The 18,837-nt window shown below is 51.5% G+C and overlaps 1 protein-coding gene across 3 annotated transcripts; it reads right to left on the bottom strand.

Annotated features, from left to right (window-relative positions):
• Positions 1–1,959: 1,959 nt before the first annotated feature.
• On the bottom strand, positions 1,960–18,804 carry sec24b (SEC24 homolog B, COPII coat complex component). Of its 3 annotated transcripts, none has more exons than XM_084700544.1 (24): positions 18,036–18,804; positions 16,535–17,224; positions 16,005–16,196; positions 14,983–15,102; positions 13,059–13,142; positions 12,763–12,917; positions 12,495–12,682; positions 12,201–12,303; positions 10,666–10,792; positions 10,381–10,490; positions 10,103–10,215; positions 9,551–9,669; positions 9,061–9,116; positions 8,436–8,642; positions 7,559–7,682; positions 6,907–7,065; positions 6,441–6,614; positions 6,147–6,257; positions 5,639–5,814; positions 5,397–5,534; positions 4,958–5,062; positions 4,557–4,649; positions 3,957–4,060; positions 1,960–2,804 (listed from the first exon to the last, which is right to left on the bottom strand). In XM_084700544.1, exons 1-24 carry the CDS (start codon positions 18,127–18,129, stop codon positions 2,669–2,671), a joined length of 3,678 nt encoding a protein of 1,225 aa, XP_084556670.1. In that variant the 5' UTR covers positions 18,130–18,804; the 3' UTR covers positions 1,960–2,668. The 3 variants fall into 3 exon arrangements, with proteins under 3 accessions (XP_084556670.1, XP_084556743.1, XP_084556817.1); XM_084700617.1 differs by having other exon boundaries at positions 10,666–10,789; XM_084700691.1 differs by lacking the exon at positions 14,983–15,102.
• Positions 18,805–18,837: the final 33 nt, after the last annotated feature.

Raw genomic sequence — 18,837 nt, 5'->3', positions numbered from 1 at the left:
GTCTGCAGCCGCAGCTAGGCTAGGAGGGAGAGGAGGAGGGGAGGATTGGGAGATGGTGGGAGGGGAGGGAGAGTGAGAGGAGATGAGGGGGAGGGCAGGAGAGGAAGGGGAGGGCAGGAGGTGGAGAGAGGAGAGGGCAGGAGTGTGTTTGTGTGTTGAGTCAAGCTGTGGGAAAGCTGAACAAACAGTGTTGTTCACGCAATCTATGACATGCTAGTGATAAACACTGGTGATGATAGGTAAGTACCAGAACCATCATGATGCTTCAATACGAGATGAATAACATTCTGGTCGGCAGTAGTGCAAATACTGTCAATGTCGAGTGATTGGGTTGCGTTTTCCCCAAAAATGATGGCAGATGTTAAAGTAGTAAAACTAGCAGACAATGATGGAGCGTCCAATGTGCTGTAAAATGAAAATAAACATTGCCCACGTTTATCTTGACAAAGTAGCCGAGGCAAGGTTTAGACTGTGGTGGTAACAAGGAGTATTTGGAATCTGTGAAATATCTGTCTTCTGTTACTATCTGAGGTGTATCCTGTCAAACACTATGCCACTGTACTGCAGAGACACAGAATTCACCTTCAGAGAGTAACCCAGACTACACTTACAAAATAAAACCTTATCTCTAGAAGATAAGACTCAACCAATCGAGCCAAGAGACCTGCGCGTAACCAGGTTCCTTCGAGACAGAAAGGAACAACAGAGATGATTGTGTCCAATCAGTTGTACATTTGCAGCCGTCCATCAGAACAGAACTCTTTTTTTTCTCATTTTGTCAAGATGGAAGAATGTGGTCATAGCAGGAGTCTGGATGGGAAACTGTGACATCATCCTTATGAAAATATCAGAGGGGCACTGTGGTGAGGGGAGGGGGGGGGCCACTGCAGTGGGTGTGTATGAGTGTCAGCCAGTCAGGAGAGTATTTAAATATAGCTGGTTGACAGTAGTCAGTCTGTAGGAGAAGCAAGGACTCATGAATTATGCTTCAGCACCTCACCGAGTTTCAAAGTTCACAGACTCCTTTGACTTTATGGTTTGGTTATGGTTAGAGTGCATGTTTGCACGCAACACTACGCAAGAAACATCTGTGTCCGAAATCAATGGTCCATTTATTACTTTTAGTTGACTTTAGTATGCATTTAATATGTACTGAAGTCTGTAGTATGTACTCAATTTATGGTTGGTCTGCATGAAAAAAAAATCATTTTTTCCCCAGCTGGACACTGAAGTACTTTCTAGTCGAAAAAATGTAAATGTTCTTCACCCATCTCCTACTTGATGCAAAGATTAGAAATCTTCAAAATGGTTGAGGACAACCAACTCCTTATTCTACATATTCTTTGCCAGAGTGCACAAGCGTGACTGGACAGAATATTTGAGGTCTGGAGCAATTTTCTGTGAAAATAACAAGCCAAGCATATGGGGTCCAGACATAGAAGTTAGGCAAACGGACCCTGAAGTTGGAGTGTTTTGCTTGTTAGTTGCAGATTTACTGAGTTATTCTGCATAACATAATCCCTCTTTCCTGCCCTTACAATACAAACTCCCTAATCCACCTAATCAGATGACAACATACTGTCCAACATAGTGTTCATGCATGTTTAGGGAGGCAGTGTTGCGAAAGTTCTTAAAACAGACCGATTGTGGCTTTCCTAAGAATTTCCAGAGATTACTTCACACAGCCGCAAGTTAAAGAAATTCACTGATTAGTGTTTCCCACTTTTGACAGACCATACGAGTAAGTGCTGGGTGGTTATGTACATGAATGAGCCATTAGAAAAGTGTGGATATCCATTTTCAACATCCTGGTATTCTCATCAAGGAAAGGGATCAAAAATAAATCCATTCCATTTCCTTTTTTATAGACCTGTGGGTTTGCCCCTCGTTCAAGCTGTGATGTCGAAGCCAGAGAGCCTTCCCACCCCCTACACCACAACAACAAAGAAAAAGCAAAAACAGGGTTTTTGTTTTATTTAATAAGCTGGTCATAAATTATCGCACATAAAAGATTCTTTTCAATAGTTTACAAAGTAGAGTCCAGGGCGTCTCGCTGGACAGGTCAGGGGGTCAGGTACGTCTAGGGGGAGGGGTCAGTGGCCAGACTCCGCCTCCTGCCGCTCACCATTCCAGCGTCCGGGCTGTGATTGGCCGGTCAGCGGGCGAGCAGCGTTGAGGACAGACGCGGCTCTCGAGCGCACGCCACAAAAACAACGCTGGAATGCCGTGTGTGTCCGCTGAAGCGCATCGCGGAAACGGAAGAAGAAGAGGATTGATCGGGCGCACGTCTCTAGAAAAAAAGGATTTGGAATGGGGACAGCACAGCATGCAGCGCTAAGCCCGGAGAAGTAGCAGCATGTGATTGGTCCTCCTGAAGGGGGCGGGGCTACGCAGGGCTGAGACTGCGGCTCAGCAGAGTAATAAGAGGGAGGAGCTTGTTCAAGGTGAGGACGACCGCTACGTCAGGAGGCTCCGTATCAGCATTTCCTCAGATCTCTCATCTTCTTCCTGCAACCCAAAGGTCAAAGGTCGACCAATGAGCAGGGAGAGGGGGTGGGGTTGTTATTTGGGCGGGGGCTACCTTGTTCCTCAGGGTGCCTTGTTCACTACAGTCAGTCTGGGGTCTGGGGGGGGGGGGGGCCTGGTTCTGACACGGCTCCTCTCCTGGCTACTTGGACATCTGCTTCTGGATGTGCAGCAGGAACTCCTGGTAGGAGAAGGCCGTCTCCTGGTAGGAGAAGGCGGACTCCGCTCTGTCCTCCAGCAGGTGCTGGAAGAAGCTGGTGTTGGCTGAAGCCTCGTCCCTGAGGAACACGAAGAAGAAGAAGTAGAATATGAAGTAGAAGACTTGGAAATGAGTTTATTTTGAATTAAATTATTATTATTTTTTTATGAACTTGGTTCCCCCTAGTGTTATAGGGCTGACCCGTGAGACAAGCAGGTGTCTCTCCTCCATCACAGGAGTCTCTCCCCCAGGAGACAGAGAGCTGTGGAGCCATGTCTAAAACACCTCTCTCTCTCGCTCCATGTCTCTCTCTCTCTCTCTCTCTCTCTCTCTCTCTCTCTCTCTCTCTCTCTCTCTGTGTCTCTCTCTCTGTGTCTCTCTCTCTGTGTCTCTCTCTCTGTGTCTCTCTCTCTGTGTCTCTCTCTCTGTGTCTCTCTCTCTGTGTCTCTCTCTCTGTGTCTCTCTCTCTGTGTCTCTCTCTGTGTGACTGCAAGACGGTATCCTACGTAGTCTGACTTACATAACACACACACACACACACCGCCCTGTGTTCCCGTGTGAGGGAGAGTGGTCTCCCACTGCGACAACACACTCCTGTTTCCGGACGGCTCACTCAAACCCCACACTATACGAGGCCTTGAGCAGAGCTGTCTATCAATGGCCTGCATGTTTCTCTGTGTTTACATTAGACATAGCATTCTGGCCTGCTCAGAGTCGTCGCTGCTTGGAACCCCTCAGCGCACGACACACACAAACACATTCACCCAGTGAGGGGAACACGACACACACCAACACATTCACCCAGTGAGGGGAACACGACACACACCAACACATTCACCCAGTGAGGGGAACACGACACACACCAACACATTCACCCAGTGAGGGGAACACGACACACACCAACACATTCACCCAGTGAGGGGAACACGACACACACCAACACATTCACCCAGCGGTGGGGGGATAAGCCCTGGGAGGGTGGTGGACGTCATCATCATCATATTACCTTCAACCTCACAAGCAACATACACCTTTGAGATAATGTGAAGTCATATTTTATATGAATATTATGTCTTATCAAGTAAGTAAGGAGTCAGTAAGAATCTGTAGATTTTATTTGACAACATACCTCTAAAATGTCATATGGAAATCTCGAACATCATTTCCTCCCCACCGAGTCTTAAAGACTTACTTCACCTCGTAGAGTCTGCAACTCCAGTTATATACTTACTTCAGCACGTAGAGTATGCAGCTGAAGGTTCTGCAGTCCTGCAGCCAGGCCAGGAACGCACGCACCCTCTCAGACAGCAGGGTCTGCAGCTCTGGAATCTGAGTCTGGTATTCAGCCCAGGAGGAGAGGGAGACAAGACACAGGGTCTGAGGTCTCGTCTCCAGTACACCGTGTCAGGGGTCTGTATGCCAGACCTCCAGAGCAGGGTCTGGCGGGTAGAGATCTTCACATGGTGTGGGAACGTAAAATATGTAGGTGGTTTCTTTTCTGGAAATATGAAATTGAGTGTGTAGACTAAACCCTGAGCAGTGCAGATCTTTGCGGGTGTTTGAACCCCCCCTCACAGTGTTTTACACCCGCAGAGCCTAACAAACAAACCAGGAATGCAGTAAGTGAGCCCATCTGTCAGAACTGTAAGCAGGGATATGCTAACTGGGAGAAGAGATAGTGTCACAAGCATTCTGGAATTTCATGTCACAAGCATTATGGAATTTCATGTCACCAGCATTCTGGAATCTAGAGTCACAGAACCAGAGTTTTGGGATAATGTTTTGCACTAATATTCTGTTGTGCAGTGAGGTGAGCTTGCGGTGGGTTTACCATGTTGGGAGGTATCGAAGCGTGGTTTGGACAGCCCAGCACATCCCGGATGAATATCTCATTACAGGTCTTCCCGATCCACAGGTAAAACACCTGAGGAGGGGAACCACGTTAGTAAACATCTCCCAGCCTGACCAGGGAAACACTGTCACAACCCAACCCCCTTCTGATCCTCCAACCACTGGAGTGCATCTCTAGAATGCACATGGAGAAAAGAGTCCGCTAAAGGAATCCGAATGTGAAGCGTGACTTGCAGGCGTGGAGGGGGAGGGTTGTGGAGGGCGAGGGTTGTGGAGGGCGAGGGTTGTGGAGGACGAGGGTTGTGGAGGACGAGGGTTGTGGAGGACGAGGGTTGTGGAGGGTTGTGGTGGGTTGTGGAGGGTTATGGAGGGGGCACTCACGCTGCCACAGTCCATGAGGAAGGCTCCGCTCCTGGAGAGGTTCTGGGCCGTCAGGTGGAGCAGGTAGGGCTGAGGGACCACCGTGTCGTTCAGGTGCAGCGCCCCCTGGTGGACAGGAAGGACAAAGGCTGCAGGTGTTAGGGGCGCTTGATGGGAGAGTTAGCACAGTGGAGAATTTGACTGCAGATCCAAGGAGGTCGCAAGCTCAAATCCCATTCAAATGTCGCCTCGGACCATTTGCGTCTGCTACATGACAAACATGACATCATGCTGGGTTCTGACTGCAGGCTGTTTTTACAGGCTCGTCTGCACGTGTTCCACATGCTGGTGCCACACACTAACAGGCTACTGTCCAGGAGTCTGACGGTCTCTTGGTGTGGTGGAGAGGCTGAGAGGCTGAAGAGGCTGAGAGGCTACCCAGGCCGGGGTGTGTCCTCACCTGGTCTGAGATGGTGTCCAGGCGGTAGAGGTCAGGGTGGACCATGCGCATGATGTTCAGCAGGGGCTGGCTCTTAAACTCACACATGGAGAACACCCTCTCATCCAGACGAGTGCTGGTGCCGGTCCTCAGGGCTTTCTGTCAGGGGACAGACACATGGGGTGAGAGGGGTGGGTGTGTGTGAGAGTGTGTGTGTGTGTGTGAGTGTGTGTGTGTGTGTGTGTGTGTGTGTAGGTCCAGACCTGCTTGAGCAGGGCCAGGGTGTAGAGGGGGAAGAGGCGCAGGGCGGCAGGGGCGATGAGTCCAGACTGCTGCATGTTGGACACTGTGTTCTTGTAGGCGCTCAAGGAGTCCACCACCGCGTTCAACACCGCGTCACGGGCGTCCGACAGACTGGACGACACCGAGCGGTCGATGGCTGCTCGCGCACACACACACACACGCACATACAAATGTATCCTTTCACTAAGGTATTTACATTGAGATGCATTAGCTGCACACAGACAGCAGGGAACAGACATCGATAAAAGGGTCACAAGAAAAAAAATCTATACTTTCCCATACATTTAAAGGTATTCATTTTTACCACTTATTGATTCATCCAATCAAATCGTATTTCTGTAACCCTCAGAGAGGGCTGTGGTTCAGAGAGGGCTGTGGTTCAGAGGGCTGTGGTTCAGAGAGGGCTGTGGTTCAGAGAGGGCTGTGGTTCAGAGAGGGCTGTGGTCTGGTGTCAGACAGTGGTCTCACCCATGTTGGCCAGCAGGCAGGTGATGGCCTGGACGTCTGCCCCAGCGTACACATCGCTCAGCTGGGTAACCACCGGCAGGCACAGGGTGTGGACCCGGATACGCCTCTTCCCTGGAGGCAGACAGTGGAGGGGAGGTTACAATTCATTCTTTTAGCAGTTGCTTTTATCGTTTAAGCCCAAGGGAGAGGAGGAGAGCCAGGGGAAGAGGAGGAGGGCAGGGGAGAGGAGGAGGGCCAGGGGAGAGGAGGAGGGCAGGGGAGAGGAGGAGGGCAGGGGGAGCCCAGGTACGGTACCTTTACTGGAGGTGTAGAGCAGGGCAGCCTGGAAGCAGGCCAGCGAGGTGTCCGCTAGGCTCTCCTCTATGGACATCTGGACAGCAAAGGCCGAGTCTGGGTTCACGTTGGCCAGGGACAGCAGGTCGGTGGAACGGACAAAGAAGTTGCCGTGGAACGTGTGGATGGACAGCCCTGCATAGCAACCACACACACGCCGTTACTAACAACAACAACAACAACAACAGAGGAATTAGAATTCAGAATACCATGAAAAATCCATTTAAATTTAGAATGTTTAGAAACGACTTCCATTGACAATACTGTGTATATTTGGATAATACAACGGATTCCTTTCATTTATCTCGAAGCTATATCAAAGCAACGGTTGCTTTAGAGGTGCACGTGTGTGTGTGGGCGTGTGTGTGTGGGCGTGTGTGTGTGGGCGTGTGTGTGTGGGCGTGTGTGTGTGGGCGTGTGTGTTTACCTTTGGTGCAGCGTATTCTCATGACGGCCTCGAAGCCGATCTTCCTGGTGAGGTATCTCTCCAGATCCTTCTGGAACTTCTCCCGCTGGGGCGGATTGTGGACGTGGTGGAAGGAGGGGTAGTAGAAGACACTTCCTGCTGAGTACTTGGACACGCAGGCTGGATGGGACAGGAGACCAAGAGGAGTTTGGGTCAAACAGCTGGAGACAATTCAATGTGTCTGGACGGATTGACCAGAACTGTTCTACTAGGGTTTGGGAGGGATTTGATATCACTTTCTCAAGCCTAGACATATTTGTGAAATATGGTGCATATTGACAGCGTCGCAGTGCATATTTACACAGTATTGCTGTGCATATAGACAGTGTTGAAGGACTTATAGTTAGTCTTGCAGTACATATAGATAGTGACCCTGTGACATGTAGACAGAGCTGCAGGGTGTCAGATGGCTGAGCGGTTAGGGAGTCGGGCTATTAATCAGAAGGTTGCCGGTTTGATTCCCGGCCGTGCTAAATGACGTTGTGTCCTTGGGCAAGGCACTTCACCCTACTTGCCTCGGGGGAGAATGTCCCTGTATTTAGTGCAAGTTGCTCTGGATAAGAGCGTCTGCTAAATGACATTTACATGACTAAATGTAAATGTACAATGTTACCTAGGGAAGCCAGGTCAGCGTACTGACTGCTGAGCAGGAAGAGATCCACTCCGATCTGCTGGCCAGAGCAGTCCAGCGCCAGCTTCTTGTAGAAATCTGTGGCCGGGCCCAGGTGCTGAACATTCTGGAAACACAAACACAAATCCCTCCTGTCACACAGCATGTTCAGCTGGTTTACTGTCGTTAAGGCATGTAGGATATGGGTGTAGAGCATGTGACTGCAAATCAAAAGGTCGTCGTTCAAACCCCCCCCTTGCCCATTTTTTTCTGCCTTCTGCTGAATGTATAAACTGTTATTCCAGGATGATTTGATAGTGTAACAGTATATGAGTGTGGTGAGTCACATATGCCTTCATGCAGAGGCCTGCTCAACCCTAACACCAGCCGTTTAAGACCTTCTCCACTTTGCGGCCCACTTGACCAGCTCTAATATTCTTGCAGCCCCCCAACATATCCGTTCACTTCATTTGAGCTCATCACGTTTAACACCACTGTGGGAGCCCAACAGTTTGCTGTCACGGCTACATTTAGTCCAGAGATCGAAGAAGACTAAGTGTCCATCAACGCCATACTAAGCACACGTTTTGAAAGGTTGATTTTAATTTTTTTTAAGCAAGAAGCTTTTGTGTCGTATTGGTGTGTGTGTGGGGGGAAAGTTTTTCAAAATATTTCCAAAAATAAAAAGAATCTGGGAAAAACGTCTGCCTAAATGCAGACTTTTTTTTCTCTGTTAAACATAATATGTTGAGGCCGAGGTAGTAATAATAATAATAATAATAATGTATTTATTTAGCAGATGCCTTCATCCAAATTGACATATGGGGGGATTTAAACCTGCAACCTCTTGATCTCCCAATCCCTTGGAGCTCCCCAGTACCTTGGTGCTGATCCTCTGGTTGGGGTCCTCTCTGGACTGCAGCAGCCCTGCTCCCAGGGTGGGGAGCTGGGTCTGGAACACGGACACACGCCCCCCGGTGGGGGACATGAGCTTGAAGGCAGCCTGCAGGACCGGACCCAGGGCGCTGTGAGTCTCCCTGGTGGAGCTGAACATGGAGGGCAGCGAGCTCAACAGGTCTCTCACCAACTGGGGGAGGGAGGAAGAGAGAGAGAGAGGAGGGGGGAGAGGAGAGGGAAGGAGGAGGAGAGAGAGAAGGGGCGAGAGGAGGAGAGGGAAGGAGGAGGAGAGAGAGGAGGGGCGAGAGAAGGAGGAGGAGAGAGAGGAGGGGCGAGAAGAGGAGGGGCGAGAGGAGGAGAGAGAGGAGGGGCGAGAGGAGAAAAACGAGGGGGAATGACGAACATGACTGAATTGGGAACAGAGAGGTGTTCTACCTCCGTCATCACTGTAATTATTTGGATCAAGTCGGACCAATCAAGGTGGACCAAACACTGATGACCCTCCCCCCAAAGCTGGGACGTTTCATAAGACTTCAAAACCAAGATGGATTTGCCCATTTCATCAACAAACTGGGGCCAGAGGTGAGGCGTTCTGATGAGATGTTTACCTCCATGCTCTCCTTCAGGTTAACCAGCAGGCTGTCGTTAGAGGGGATGAACACGTCTGAAATAACACAACAACAACCATTATTAAACACATCTGGAAGCTGGAGAAACTTCTAGAGCATTTCACTGGAGGTCCATCCAGCTGTTCTCTATAGAACATTCCTTGGTATATAACTACTTTCTACTATTCTAAAAGTAAATGTCAATGTTGAAATGTGAGGTAGGCCACAGTCTCAAACTGAGGTCCTGGTTGGTCCATAGTGAAGGGCAGCAGTAAGTCAGGAGGGTCTCTATTGAATATGAACAAATAGAACAAGCTTTCTGGTACACAAGAACATAAACCCACATGGGTGCAGCTCAGTGGCTAGAATATCTGCCTGCATATCAAGAGGTACCAGGTTCAAATCCCCACCTGTAGGACGTTGTGGATAAAAGCCTCTGCAAAAAGAAAACATTATCACTAGAAATGTATTTGATCATAGAAGCACCTACCGTCGATGTCAGAGACCACCAGCATCTGGGGCTGGGACAGGCCCTCCTGGAGGTTGTAGAAGTGGATGGTGCTGTCGAAGCTCAGGAAGCCCACTTTGGTGCGCGTGTCTCCGGGCAACCTGTCACACAACACCCCCCCCCCATACCCCGGAGAGTTAGCATAGCCTCCAGCTAGCGCACACAGAGTGTGTATGAGCACATGTTTGCGTGTGTGTCGGTCTGTGTATGAGTGTGTGTTTGTGTGTGTGTGTGTGTGTGTGAAACAGTGAGTGGGTGAGCGATTGAAAAAAAGAAAAGAGGAATCAGGATATAGATTTCATGGAAATGTGGGCGTTAAGTGGGAGACTGGTGAAGGCTGACACTCTCCAGACATCATCCCAGCCTCCCAGCTAGTCAGGTCTGCTTACGACTCAGAGCATGACGAATAAAACACGGCCACAAAGGGATGACGGTCCCAAAAAGTCTGTTTTTACCATTAAGCTCTACTTTAGAGTTTGCATTTGCAGTAGCTTTGTGAATCGCAGGGGTTCGATGGAGGAGTTAGGCTCTTACTTGTCCAGGTTTTCCAGTAGCGAATCACAGAAGACCTTCAGGTAGCCTGACTCCACTGCATTATGGGACACGTCCAGCACAAAGAGATATACAGCTGGCTGGGGGGGTCGGAGCTGAGACACACACACACACACACACTTATATGCATTTCCCAGAAAACCAGCTCACAATAACTCAACAATTGCCCTAGAGAGGAAAACACTGACAGCTGTTACTGTCGTTAGTGGTGTCGTGCACCACACTGCCCTCTAGTGGCCTGAAGGCAAACAGCCCCTCACCATGTAGTCCGAGGAGGCTATGAACTCCACGGTGGAGTTCTGCACCTCCGGCCTCTTGTGTGGTTCTCCGTAGGAGCGGGTGACAGGGTTGTACATGAACTCATCTGGGACTGGGAGGGCCACAGGGACAAAAGACGTCATGTAAATCTCCTTCAGTTCAGGTTACCAGCTTTTCACGTTTCACAAGTTGCATTTGGACGTCCTCCTCCTCGACTCTACCACCCCCCTCCTCTCCCCCGCCCTCACCCTACTACTACTAGTCCTCTATAACCCCTCCCCCCTCACCATCGTTGACACGGTAACAGAGGTTACACTTCCACCTCCGCTGGTCCAGGAAGGAGACGAAGGGGTTGATGTAGGTCCTGCAGGAGCGGCAGCGCACAATGGTGTTGGACGTGATGACGGGCAGCTGCTGTAGACGGAGAGGACGAGGACGAGGAGGAGGAAGAGGAGAGGGAGGAGGAGGAAGAGCAGGATAAGGAGGAGGAAGAGGAGGAGAGGGAGGAGGAGGAACAGGAGAGGTAGGAGGAGGAAGAGGAGAGGGAGGGGGAGGAAGAGGAGAGGGAGGGGGAGGAAGAGGAGAGGGAGGAGGAAGAGGAGGAGAGGGAGGAGGAAGAGGAGGAGAGGGAGGAGGAGGAAGAGGAGTAGCAAGAGGAGGAAGAAGAGGAGGATGTTCAGGAACAGACAAAAATAAGTAAATTCTTCTGATGAACACAGCTTGTTCGTGGTTTTACCAACTTCCTGCACCTGTGACCTGCATCACACCGACATCTCCACCACGCCTGTAGCAGTTAGACCACCATGTCTCTGGTCTGTGTGTCTGCTCTGGGGCTGTTCTCCCCACATGTACAGCATGCACTCAGCCTCCTCCATCCTCCTCTGGAGTGCTCCACCTCCAGCAGAAACACACCTGTCTGCACCTCAGCCCCTACTCCCCTACTCCCCTGCTCTCCTGCTCTCCTGCTCCCCTGCTCTCCTGCTCCCCTGCTCCCCTACTCCCCTGCTCTCCTACTCTCCTGCTCCCCTGCTCCCCTGCTCCCCTGCTCCCCTACTCCCCTACTCTCCTGCTCTCCTGCTCCCCTGCTCTCCTGCTCCCCTGCTCCCCTGCTCCCCTGCTCTCCTGCTCCCCTGCTCCCCTGCTCCCCTGCTCCCCTGCTCCCCTACTCCCCTACTCCCCTGCTCCCCTGCTCTCCTGCTCTCCTACTCTCCTGCTCCCCTGCTCCCCTGCTCCCCTGCTCTCCTGCTCCCCTGCTCCCCTGCTCCCCTGCTCCCCTGCTCCCCTGCTCCCCTGCTCCCCTGCTCCCCTACTCCCCTACTCCCCTACTCCCCTGCTCCCCTGCTCCCCTGCTCTCCTGCTCTCCTGCTCCCCTGCTCTCCTGCTCCCCTGCTCCCCTGCTCCCCTCAACACCTCCCCCAGACGCAGGGCTCCTGGCCTGTACCTAGGCATGGCGAGGACACATCACCACTGAAAGCTCCATTCTCTCCCAACAGCCCTGGAGGTGATCTCTGCTGTGCTTGCTGAACGGTGACGTAAGCTGTTCGAACCGGACTGTCGGGACTGTCAGCTCTGGTTCCCATTCAAGACTGCAGGTCACATTCAGAGTTGTTATTATGTAACTGTGTGATGCTGAGTAAAGGTCAGGATGGAGGCCGTGTAGAGGCCAGGCTGGAGGCTGTGTGGAGGCCGTGTAGAGGCCAGGCTGGAGGCTGTGTGGAGGCCATATACAGGCCAGGCTGGAGGCTCTGTGGAGGCCGTGTAGAGGCCAGGCTGGAGGCTGTGTGGAGGCCGTATAGAGGCCAGGCTGGAGGCTGTGCTGTACCTGGAGGTCTCTGAAGGGGTGCAGCAGCAGCCCCAGGGGCAGTCTGGCCTTGGTGAGCAGGGCCTGGGTCTGGGGCACGCTGGTCAGGGTGCACCTGAACGTCCTGGGGAGCACACACACACACACACAGTAAGCATTACGTCATCAGTGACACTCTATACACCCTTACACTTAGAGGTTTCTGTATTTGAATAGATGAGTTGAGTGAGCATGCACGCACCCTCACAGACTCTCTCCCACACACAGACCCCCCCCCCCCCACACACACACACACACAGACACACACAGACGTACTGGGGGCTGCAGTTGGCCTTCCTCAGGTCGGAGCTGAGATTGGGCTCTGGAGCCTCCAGGGGCCGGGGGGGCAGCAGGCTCCTCTCCTGCAGCAGGTTGACGGGCATCAGGGCCTCCAGCTCCAGCTCTGGGACCCCACTCAGCCCCCCCAGCGCCTCCGACAGCTGGGACAGGTTGGGGAAGGGAGGCTGGGGGAGGAGCGGAGGGGAGAGGGTTAGTTACCTCAAGAACACATCCTGTGCACGATGGGCCTCGTCTGGTCTCCTACCTGGGAGTACTGCTCGTAGCCGGGGTTGTAGCCCCCATGGGAGGGGGAGGAGTCTGGGGCTGGTGCTTGCTGATAGGCTGACTGCATGCTGGGGTAGCCGTAGCCGTAGGGTGGGGGATGGCTAGCCATGTCACTGGAGGGAACCATGGAGGATTCTGGGAAGGGAGGGAGGGAGGGAGGGGGAGAGAGAAGAAGGGGAGAACAGAACAGAAGAGAGACATCGCTGGAACATCAGTGCCTGAGTGTGCTGAAGCAGCCTGTGCTGACTGATGTGTTGGGGAGAGAGTGTGCCTCACCTGGGTAACTACCCCCCTCCAGGCACTCATAGCTGGCTGGCACTGGGGAGGCACTGCCTGTGGTGGAGGAAGATGTGTCACCGCCTGACAGAGGACACAAGACAAGAAGGAAGCCACACAAATAAGTGACAAACTAGATGGCATCTCTTATGTTGTCTCAGTACCTTGAACAGACCCAGTATATCTGCGGAGGGTTACACAGAGTATGGAATGCTCGATGGGAGGGGTAAACACACAACAGGATGCATTTAGCAATTAGCAGGTGAAATGGCGCTGAAAGGAAGCCACCAAGTCGGCAGGAAGAGGAATAATAAAGTTCTCCAGCCTCAGCGAGTCAAACCCTTCCCCTGCGCCCCCGAGTTTCAGGACAGACAGAGAGGAGGTTGTGAGGTCAACAAACTCCTCCTCTCTTGTCCTGCCCCTCACGGCCCCACAGGGGACCTGACAACAACTCATACTCCCACAATCCCACGTCAGCACGTCCAGGGACGGTGGGGGAGGAGGGATCTGGGATGACGGTGGGGGAGGAGGGATCTGAGATGACGGCGGATGAAGGAAGGGTGTGAGGCCCAAATTAATCCTATTGGCCAAATGGAGGACTGTGCTGGTGAACTAAGATAGCCCAGGCTAAGCGCTGGTCGAAAACACATCCAATTAGCCCAGGCTAAATCTGCTCCAGCGTGAGGAGAGGAGCTCTGGGGAGGAGCCCTGCCTGAGAGGGAGAACCACTCAAGACTCTAACGCTGTCTCCTCCTGAATCTGACACCACACAAACCTCAAATCCATTCAGAGCTGTCTTTTACGCTAAAAGGACGATTCGATTTCCCTAGACTGAAAGAGCAGGAACGTCTCTATTGGTCAGACAGCGTCGAGCAAATACAATGATACTGTCTGACAAGCAGAGAGAACCGGCGTCCACTACAGGTGCCTTAAAGGAGGGAGTAAACATGACATCAAAGACATGCTTGGGGGTTGGAGTTTGCAGCAGCAACACCTTATGCCACCGTGCTAATGAGAGCAAGCTCAGGCAGGCCAGCTTCCTGGTCCCACGAAGAGGCCCAGAGACGCCCTGGCAGACCGGGGAGAGGCTATATATAAAAAGCTGTTAACCTCCAGTCGATTCCACAGCTCCTCAGGGCGGGGGGGGTGTGTGTCTCTGGGGAGAAACTTCAACACCTCCCTAGAACTGGGACACTACGAGGAGAGATGCTGTGCATGATTTGACACGTAGCAGCAGCATGGTTTTAAAGGTGAAAAGTGAACGATTTTATGTTTAGTCCACACAACCTTGTCCAGTGTATCTAATGGGGAAACAAAGGGGAATTGAGTCCTTATGGAAATGTGTTTAGCCTTTTTTGTTGTTGAATATTTAATGTTGAATGTGTTGAAGTCAGAGATACAGCAGAGCAGCGTAATGTTCCCCAAACCGTCCCTCTGACCCAGGAGAGGCTGTGATGAGGCATCCTTCACGCCTGCTTCCTGCCAGAGCAACAGGACTTCCTGCAGAGCAGAGGCCTTCTGGGTTAGAAGCCAGACAAAAAGCAGAGCAGGCTCCCAGTCTGTACACCAACGACACATTCTGGAACATCAACTGAATTCTCAAAGAAATAGTATGAGCCACAGTGTGTGGTTATATGTCAAGTGAAAATGGTGTGATTTACCCCGTTAGTTTGACTTTTCTGCACAGAAAGCTGATGATTAGAGTTGAGGGAAGGCATGGGGTTGAGATGGCCGGGGAGGAGGTGGGGAAGGTGAATTTGAAGATGGATTGTTTGCTTTAGGAAGGGGAGGTGAGGTGGAGGGGGGAGGAGACAGTACAGTGAATGAGGGGAGGAAGGAGAGTACAGTGGAGGGGGGAGGGAGGGAGGGCAGTGGAGGGGGAGGGGTGGGTATGGGTGGGTAATAAAATCAGAGCAAAGCAGACCTGCTTCCTCATCCTCATCCTCATCCTCCTCTTCCTCGGAGCTGGATGACGAGGGCACTGGGGCGGCGGGGGCAGGGGGGGCTGCAGAGCCACTATTAGCTACATATCCGTACTGCATGCCTGTGGGAGGGGGGGGGGGTCAAAACAGAACCATCAGCTGTGGAGGGGAATGGGGGGGGTGGGGCGTTGGAAGGGAGCGCCCGCGACATGTGACTGCGTTTGTGTTTGAGAAACTGTCGTACCACCGTCGCCCACAAAATGGTTTGATGTTGCCCAGATATGATGTTTTTGCAGCATTGCACAGTGGAATCCTGTAGTTGAGATACTATTACTGTTGTTGTGCCTGGTGGCTGGGATGAGGCTACTCTGCACTGTGCCTGGTAAACACAGACCAGCCTTTGACTCTGACCACTGTGATACTACATAACTACGCCCCCCTCCTCCCCCTCATGTCCTGCTGTACTTTGCATATGCATTATTTGCATGTCGCCCTGGATAAAAGGAACTGCTAAATGAATACAAATGTTGAAGATGTGTCATGGCGTGTGTGTGCGAGAGAGAAGGCTGGTTCTTCTGAGGCGCCGCCAGGTGTCAGCTTCAGACCCCGTAACGCCTTCAGACCCCGTAACGCCTTCAGACCCCGTAACGCCTTCAGACCCCGTAACGCCTTCAGACCCCGTAACGCCTTCAGACCCCGTAACGCCAAGCAGCCAAGAACAGGAAGAAACCTCCAACTGAAGTTTCCAAAACAGCAAACACTCAACGGCTAACGCTGCAGTAGAACAAGAGGACGTTCATAAACTCCCTCTCACGTCGGAGCGTTGTTGGAGAATTCAAAAAGAGAATCACATCACATCTGATCCATTTAGCAGTTTGCTTTCATCCGAAGCAACTTAAAAATACAGCGTATAGAAATCACAGCAGAGAACAAGCTCTCGGCTCTCGTCCAATGGCAGTCCACCCCTGGTGACTTCAGCCAATGGAAAAAGCTGTTTGTGGGACACTGTGTGCCTGTCTGGTACCTGGCTGGTGTCCGGGGGACGAGGGGACCGAGGCAGCGGGGGTCCCTGAGGGGGTCCTGTCTGCGTCCGATAGCCCAGCTGGGACTCGTCTGTAGGGGTCACGAGTCCCCGGGACCTGGCCTGGATGGTCGTAGTGTTGGAGGACTGGGGCTTGGCCTGGATGGTCGTAGTGTTGGAGGACTGGGGCTTGGCCTGCGGGGAACAAGGGAGTCAGATGGCTGAGCGGTTAGGGAACTGGGCTAGTAATCTGAAGGTTGCTAGATCGATCCCGGCCGTGCCAAATGACGTTGTGTCCTTGGGCAAGGCACATCACCCTACTTGCCTCGCAGGGAATGTCCCTGTACTTACTGTAAGTCGCTCTGGATAAGAGCGCCTGCTAAATGACTCAATGTAAAATGTAACGACAAATAACCAGGGGGGTTATTTCATTGTACTTTGTTCGTTTGCAGATACTTGTATGCGACTAGATTGAACTCACAACTCATTCCAACAAAAGATCCATTAGAGAGAATACAGCCCCCGGGTCCTACCTGCACTTCTCTGGCCGTTCACTGTGGGCGGCAGGCCTGGAGGAGCCACGTTGTACCCAGGATGCACTGCTGCCGGGGACCCCAGCTGGCTGCTACCATTTCCAGGGGGGTACTGGTGCAAGGGAGCCCCCATCAGGTTTGGAACGGGTCTCGGGGAGGAGGTGGCGAGCGAGGAGCGTAGCGTCCCATACTGGCTGCTGCCCGGTGCGGAAGGGTAGGAGACTATGGGGTAGAGGGGGATGCCAGGCCCACTTGGGGGTGCCGACACCAGGTTTGTCTGTTGAGGGTGGTGCTGTGAGTGGGGAGTGTGATACTGCTGTCCGTAGTAACCTGCTGAGGTGCCGTAAGGGACTGGCTGCTGGAATGGCTGTGGATGGTGGGGATTTGAAGGGGCATTGGGTGTAGGGTGGGTGGCGCTGGTGGGGGTGGTCCCATAAGGCTGGGAGGGGGGGTGGGAAGCTTGGGGTGGCCCAAATGCAGTGGGGACGACACTGGAGACAGCAGCGGGGTGGGGGGGTTGCTGGTGGCTGTTGTGGTAGTAGTTAGCACTGTGGTCATTGTTCGTGATTGTTGTTTTGTTAGGGGCAGGGGCACACTGTGCTGGAATGGTGGAGTGGCCTTGCTGTTGAGGTGTGTCTTCATAATAGCCTGGATAGCCAGGATATGTGGAGGGGTATTTCTGTTCTGAACCTGGAAAAAAAAGGGATACAGTTGTATTCAGCAGGTCGCAACGTTGGTCAAGGGAGCGTTGCATATCTAAAGCTTTTAACTGCCATGGCTGATACAGATTATAGCGCACCGTAGCTAATCAAAGTTAACTAACGATCCAAGTTTACGCCTTCTAGACAGTTGACACCGTAGCTAGATGTCAAACTTTGACCAAGTTAACATACTTAGCTATCGAATAACTAAGATACGTTTAGAACGTAAAGGTTGCTAGGTAGCCAACAGGACGCAGTTAAGCCAACCTTCCCAATCCCCTGTCACTAACGTCAGCTAGCTAGTCTAGCACTACAGTAGCTAAACTGGCTAGTTTGACAGCTGCATTGATGAACATTGGCTTGCTACAGATAGCAAGCTGTTACAAAATGTGCACATTCGGCTATCTTGCCAATTCCACAATGATCAACTACTATCTCGCCATAATCTGTCGCGTCTGTCATGTTTCCCTTGGTTTGAGTCACTACTAGCAAAAGCTTTACTAACCGGCAATGCGGGTGAGTTTAGCTAGCTGTACAGCTAGATATATACGCTAGCGCCATAGGGTTAGATTAGCTAGCTAGCTAGCTAGCCACTTAGAATACTGCTGCTGACTGCACAAACACCTGCAAGTTGTATTTTATGACATAGCTAAGTCAAGTAAAATGTATGACTAGTTACACTTGACCTTATAGTCAAGAGAAACTGTTTCACATAAACAGGTTGGGAACCAGATAAACGGCAGATTCAAGGCTATACGCTAATCTTGTACAGCCTAGTTTATCTCCGCGGCCTGTTTTACCATTCTGATAAGGGGATGCTGCTCCACCATTCGGCGTTGAGTTCAAGCTGTAACCAACAGATGTGTTCAGGTTTGTAAACCCCGGTGCAGACATCGCTGAATCCTCCTGTCCTCACGAACACAACTGTACAAGGTGACTTAAACTCATCAGATGTTGTCACCCAAGTTGTAGTATATTCCAAGGTGCTGACTGGCGGTTTTCGTCCCTGATGATGGTGACCGTGCGTGAGCCCCTGCCACCCTACGACGATGAGCTTCTTTCCCAGTGATGATGCGATTATCTGGTACCGTTTCTATGCGACTAGCAATTACTAGTTACCAGTCAAAGGCGCCACCTAGTGTAGCGAATAGGCACTTCATCTGGATCTGTAGTATAAATAGTTTTTATGAAAACATCCATTAATTGAGAGGCCCTAAGGCCAGTTCATATTGCCCCAACACCAAATATTCGAACTATCTGTGTGAGGTTTCAAATGTTTAGAACGATAGGCTAACCGTCATTATCACACTTCCCCAACAAACGCCAACAGTCATATCAACCCACTCAACTGTTGGTGTTTGTTTGGAAAGTGTGAACTGCTTCTACAACATAGGTCAAAAGGTAGGACACAAATATGTGGCAACCTCACGACACTGCAGTTCATAAGACTTTCTAGACAATCTAACTTTAAGACAATCTATACTCCAAGCTGAAGTTCAACAGCAGAATAAGGTGAGATAAATAATTTAATGATTACAGATTACAGTTGTTTAGTACCATCTTTTCCACGAGGGATTGACACAGTTGCCCATTTATCATATC

Source organism: Hypomesus nipponensis, chromosome 1 (genome assembly GCF_054491055.1).
Source record: "Hypomesus nipponensis isolate SF chromosome 1, ASM5449105v1, whole genome shotgun sequence".
Classification (NCBI taxonomy): domain Eukaryota; kingdom Metazoa; phylum Chordata; class Actinopteri; order Osmeriformes; family Osmeridae; genus Hypomesus; species Hypomesus nipponensis.
Note: the sequence above shows the minus strand (reverse complement) of the source record. Positions and strands in the feature narration are given on the sequence as shown.

Bases quoted from the DNA above. Each gene is read 5' to 3' on its own strand.
- sec24b (XM_084700544.1), bottom strand. From the start codon at position 18,129: ATGTCTGCACCGGGGTTTACAAACCTGAACACATCTGTTGGTTACAGC. The intron at 16,197-16,534 runs GTAGGACCCGGG...TGTTCCCCGCAG, and splicing joins GAACGGCCAGAGAAGTGCAG to GCCAAGCCCCAGTCCTCCAA. The intron at 8,643-9,060 runs GTAAACATCTCA...TCCCTCCCCCAG, and splicing joins ACCTGAAGGAGAGCATGGAG to TTGGTGAGAGACCTGTTGAG.